The sequence below is a fragment of the Etheostoma cragini genome, unplaced genomic scaffold, assembly GCF_013103735.1.
Source record: "Etheostoma cragini isolate CJK2018 unplaced genomic scaffold, CSU_Ecrag_1.0 ScbMSFa_4658, whole genome shotgun sequence".
Classification (NCBI taxonomy): Eukaryota; Metazoa; Chordata; class Actinopteri; order Perciformes; family Percidae; genus Etheostoma; species Etheostoma cragini.
This window is the reverse complement of record NW_023269052.1, coordinates 6,720-10,754: the sequence shown is the minus strand read 5'-3', so window position 1 is coordinate 10,754 and position 4,035 is coordinate 6,720. Positions and strand designations below refer to the sequence as shown.

General features: G+C 42.5%; 1 protein-coding gene across 1 annotated transcript; it reads left to right on the top strand.

The window, feature by feature from the left end:
• The first annotated feature begins 1,132 nt into the window (after positions 1–1,132).
• Positions 1,133–3,673, top strand: LOC117941219 (transcription factor EC-like). Its single transcript, XM_034866308.1, has 4 exons — positions 1,133–1,145; positions 1,246–1,302; positions 2,348–2,423; positions 3,484–3,673. Exons 1-4 carry the CDS (start codon positions 1,133–1,135, stop codon positions 3,671–3,673), a joined length of 336 nt encoding a protein of 111 aa, XP_034722199.1.
• Positions 3,674–4,035: the final 362 nt, after the last annotated feature.

The following is a 4,035-nucleotide window of genomic DNA, read 5'->3' as shown; positions in this document are numbered from 1 at the left end:
CCCCCATTCACCCTGTTCCCCTCTTTTTTGCGGACAATCTGTTCTTCTTCTTCTTCAAATTGATGAGTCAACATCATGACTTCCTCTTAGTCCTGTTGCACGCACACACACACACACACACACACACACACACACACACATGTTTTCCTACATCATCAGTTCCCACTTCCTGTCCAGTCAACATGAACGTTCTGCTGTTTCAGCTGAAAAGAGTTTTTTTAGGTTTTTCTGCAACTGAACGTCTCGTTAAAAAGCTTCAAATGTCTCTGAAATCAAATCTAACGTCGTGTTTGAACTTGAACAGAAAACGGTCGATATGATATTACGATGTTTTAAATTAAAGTATCGAGCCTGAAGGGAAACGCCGGGTCTTTTGCCCATTGGTCTTCCTCAGCTCGGCTGTTGTCATGACGACGGACGCGTGCGACACTAAAACAAGTCACGGGTACGAGACTGCGTACGGACTCTCGTCATCGAGCGAAGGAACTACTCCTCCCAAAAACCACCGCGCACCACCGAATAACTAAAAGCTATCGTTTGTGTCGCTAACGTTTGTGTCGCTAACGTTTGCTTCGCTAACGTTTGGGTCGCTAACATTTGTGTCGCTAACGTTTGCTTGGCTAACGTTTGTGTCGCTATCGTTTGCTTCGCTAACGTTTGTGTCGCTAACATTTGTGTCGCTAACGTTTGCTTGGCTAACGTTTGTGTCGCTATCGTTTGCTTTGCTAACGTTTGTGTCGCTATCGTTTGCTTTGCTAACGTTTGTGTCGCTATCGTTTGCTTTGCTAACGTTTGTGTCGCTAACGTTTGTGTCGCTAACGTTTTTGCGTTAATAATAGGTTGATGATGTTAACCTGCTGAACTTAAACAGGATTCTCATTTTGAACTGATTATTGATCATCTGCAGACACCTGGAGCAGCCGCACCTCTCCTAGCCAATCAGCTGCGAGCCTTTCTACTATTGCCAATCGGCTTCTCTGGAAGATACAAGCTGAATCTCACTTCTCTTATGTGAAATCTCCTCGCTTGAACAGGAAATTGTTCTGGCTCTACTTTGCGAAAGCTGTATCAAAGCTAACGTCTAATAATTTTAACCCTTGTGTTGTCTTCCCGTCAAAATGTGTTTGATTCAATGGCTGTTAAAGGTCTGTCAAACGGCTGTTCAATGTCTGTTAAATGTCTGTTAAATTTCAGTTTTTTTTATGTTTTTTAATTGCTCTTTAACTGTTTGTGTTGTTGTTGTAGAGGTGGAGACCAAAGCGATGATGAAAGAGAGACAAAAGAAAGACAACCACAACCTCAGTGAGTATTCTTCAGGTCACTGGAACTAGAAAATATTCAGATTTAACGAGCAGGAGTCAGAGAAAGAGGGAAGGGAAGAAGGGTGGAAGGAAGGAGAAAGGGAAGGAAGGGATAACGGAAGGAAAGTGAAGTAAGAATAGATGAGGAAGGATGGGAAAAAGAAAGGAAGGAAAGAAGATGGAAGAAAGGAACAATGTAGGGAAGGAAAGAAATGCAGAGAAGGGAGGAAGGATGAAAGGAAGGAGGGTTACATCCACAACGTTCCACTCCGCTGGATTTTACTGACTTTTTACCGTCTTTTTTTGTCGCCTTTTTGTTGCATTTTCGTCGCCTTTTCGTCGCCCTTTTAACGTCTTTTTGTTGTCTTTTTAGTGCTTTTTTGTCACCTTTTTATTGTCCTTTTGACGCCTTTTTTGTCGCCTTTTTTTGTCACTTTTTTACCGTCTGTTTGTTGTCTTTTTAGCGCTTTTTTGTCACCTTTTTACCGTCTTTTTGTCGCTTTTTTGTCACCTTTTCGTCACCTTTTTACCGTCTTTTCGTATCCTCTTTCTCACCATTTTAATCGCTTATTTTTTGGTCGCCTTTCCTGCGCCTTGTTGTCATGGTAACTGCAGGACTAGGACTATGGTTACCTGGTCCTCAGGTCTCTGCAGGGTATATCCAGACAGCTAGCTAGACTATCTGTCCAATCGGAGTCTCTGTTGACGACTGAAACTACTGTGATTGGTTTAAAGAAATGCCGATAAACCAGAGCAGGAGTTCCTCCAAATCCCAGAATGCCGTGTGGACTAACCAGACCTTCTTTCAATATGTTTCTGCAACATTTACAGTGTTGAATGAACAGCAGCTGATGATATTGTATTAATAAACATACATATGTAAATATATATATATATATATATATATATATATATATATATATATATATATATATATATATATATATATATATATATATATATATATATATATATATATATATATATGTGTGTGTGTGTGTGTGTGTGTGTATAACATCTAACCATGTTGATGCTGTGTGTTTCAGTCGAGAGGAGGCGGAGGTTCAACATCAACGATCGGATCAAAGAACTCGGAGCGCTCATCCCCAAATCCAGCGACCCGTGAGTAAACCCCCCGTCCTCTCTCTGCTGTGTACTAATACTTCAGCGCAGTACTTCAGACAGTACTGCAGGGCTCAGATTAAAGTCTGAAGCATTTCACAACGAGAAACACTACAACTGCACTCAGACTGAGCTGTTTCCATAGCTAATGAAAGGGAATGTTCCCGTTTACATGGAGCCGTGTTTTCTAGCGGTTTAGGGCTCGTTGGAGCGCGTGAACCATAGACCGTTAACAGTAATATTCAGTGTATGTATGTACATATATACATTCTATGGTGTGAACGCAGCGTCCTTCTTTCATTCCTTCAACCAGCTTCTAGAAAAGGCCTACTCGTATCCAGAGACCGGTTGATATCCGAGTCTTTGATCAGGTTTCATGGTAGTTTCTACCGCTGTCAGCTGGTTGGTTTGTGTCTAGTTTGTATACGCAAGGTTTCATTGAACGCGTAACGGTGCCGCCGGAAATCCCGCCGGATGTCCGTCCCCGTCCCCGTCCTCTGTCTCTGTGTTGGTGCTGTAACCTGCAGCTGAATTCTGGGGACTATGGTTACCTGGTCCTCAGGTCTCTGCAGGGTAAATCCAGACAGCTAGCTAGACTATCCAACTGAACCATCGGAGTCTCTGTTGACGACTGAAACTACTTCTGAACGAACACATGTTCCACCAAAACAACTTCCTTCCTGAGACTCTTTAGCCCCGCCCACGATGATTGTGATTGGTTGAAAGAAATGCCAATAAACCGAAAGACCCCAGAATGCTGTGTGGACTAGCAGACCCTCCTCCGCAGCGCTGTGGAGGAGGGTCTGGGGAAGGGAGACTAGAGACAGTCCAACATAAAGTCAAACATTGGACACAAATAGACAAAGAAACTGTTATTTTAACAGCAGCTTTTATTTGAGACAATTTTTCACTTGATGCATTTATGATTCCACACAGTTAAACAAAAATCTACATTTATACCTTTCAAACTGTGATAAATGCCCCTCGTTACGTTGGGTAGTGCTGTGTGTGTGTGTGTGTGTGACTCTTAACGAGGCGAGGCCTGTGATTGGTTGATCAGGGAATCGAGGTGGAACAAAGGAACCATCCTGAAGGCGTCGGTGGACTACATCCGCAAACTACAGAAGGAACAACAGCGAGCCCGAGAGATGGAGGAGAGACAGAGGAGGCTGGAGAACACCAACCAGTCCCTGTTACTCCGCATACAGGTGGGCGGGGGGGGCGGGCGTAGTTCCAGAGACAACCTATAGGGCGACCGAAGAGGGAAAGTTACATAGTGTTACTTTAACCCTCGTGTTGCCTCCTTTAAAAATTGAAAATCAACACTTTTGTTGATGCTTATTATTATGTTTTTAACTTTTTCTAAAGATTTTGTCCCTTTTTTCAACACTTCTGACTTTTTTGACTTTTTCAACACTACATAACACTAAGTTATTGATTTTAGTTTAACAATTATTTTTGGAATTTATGGGCAATAAACCCCATTTACAGGAAATTATACGTAATGTTTTAGTTAGATTAATACAGCTTTAAAGAGTCTCCCCCTGCTGGACGTTAGAGAGAATGCAGCTTTAAGGAGTCTCCCCCTGCTGGACGTTAGAGAGAATGCAGC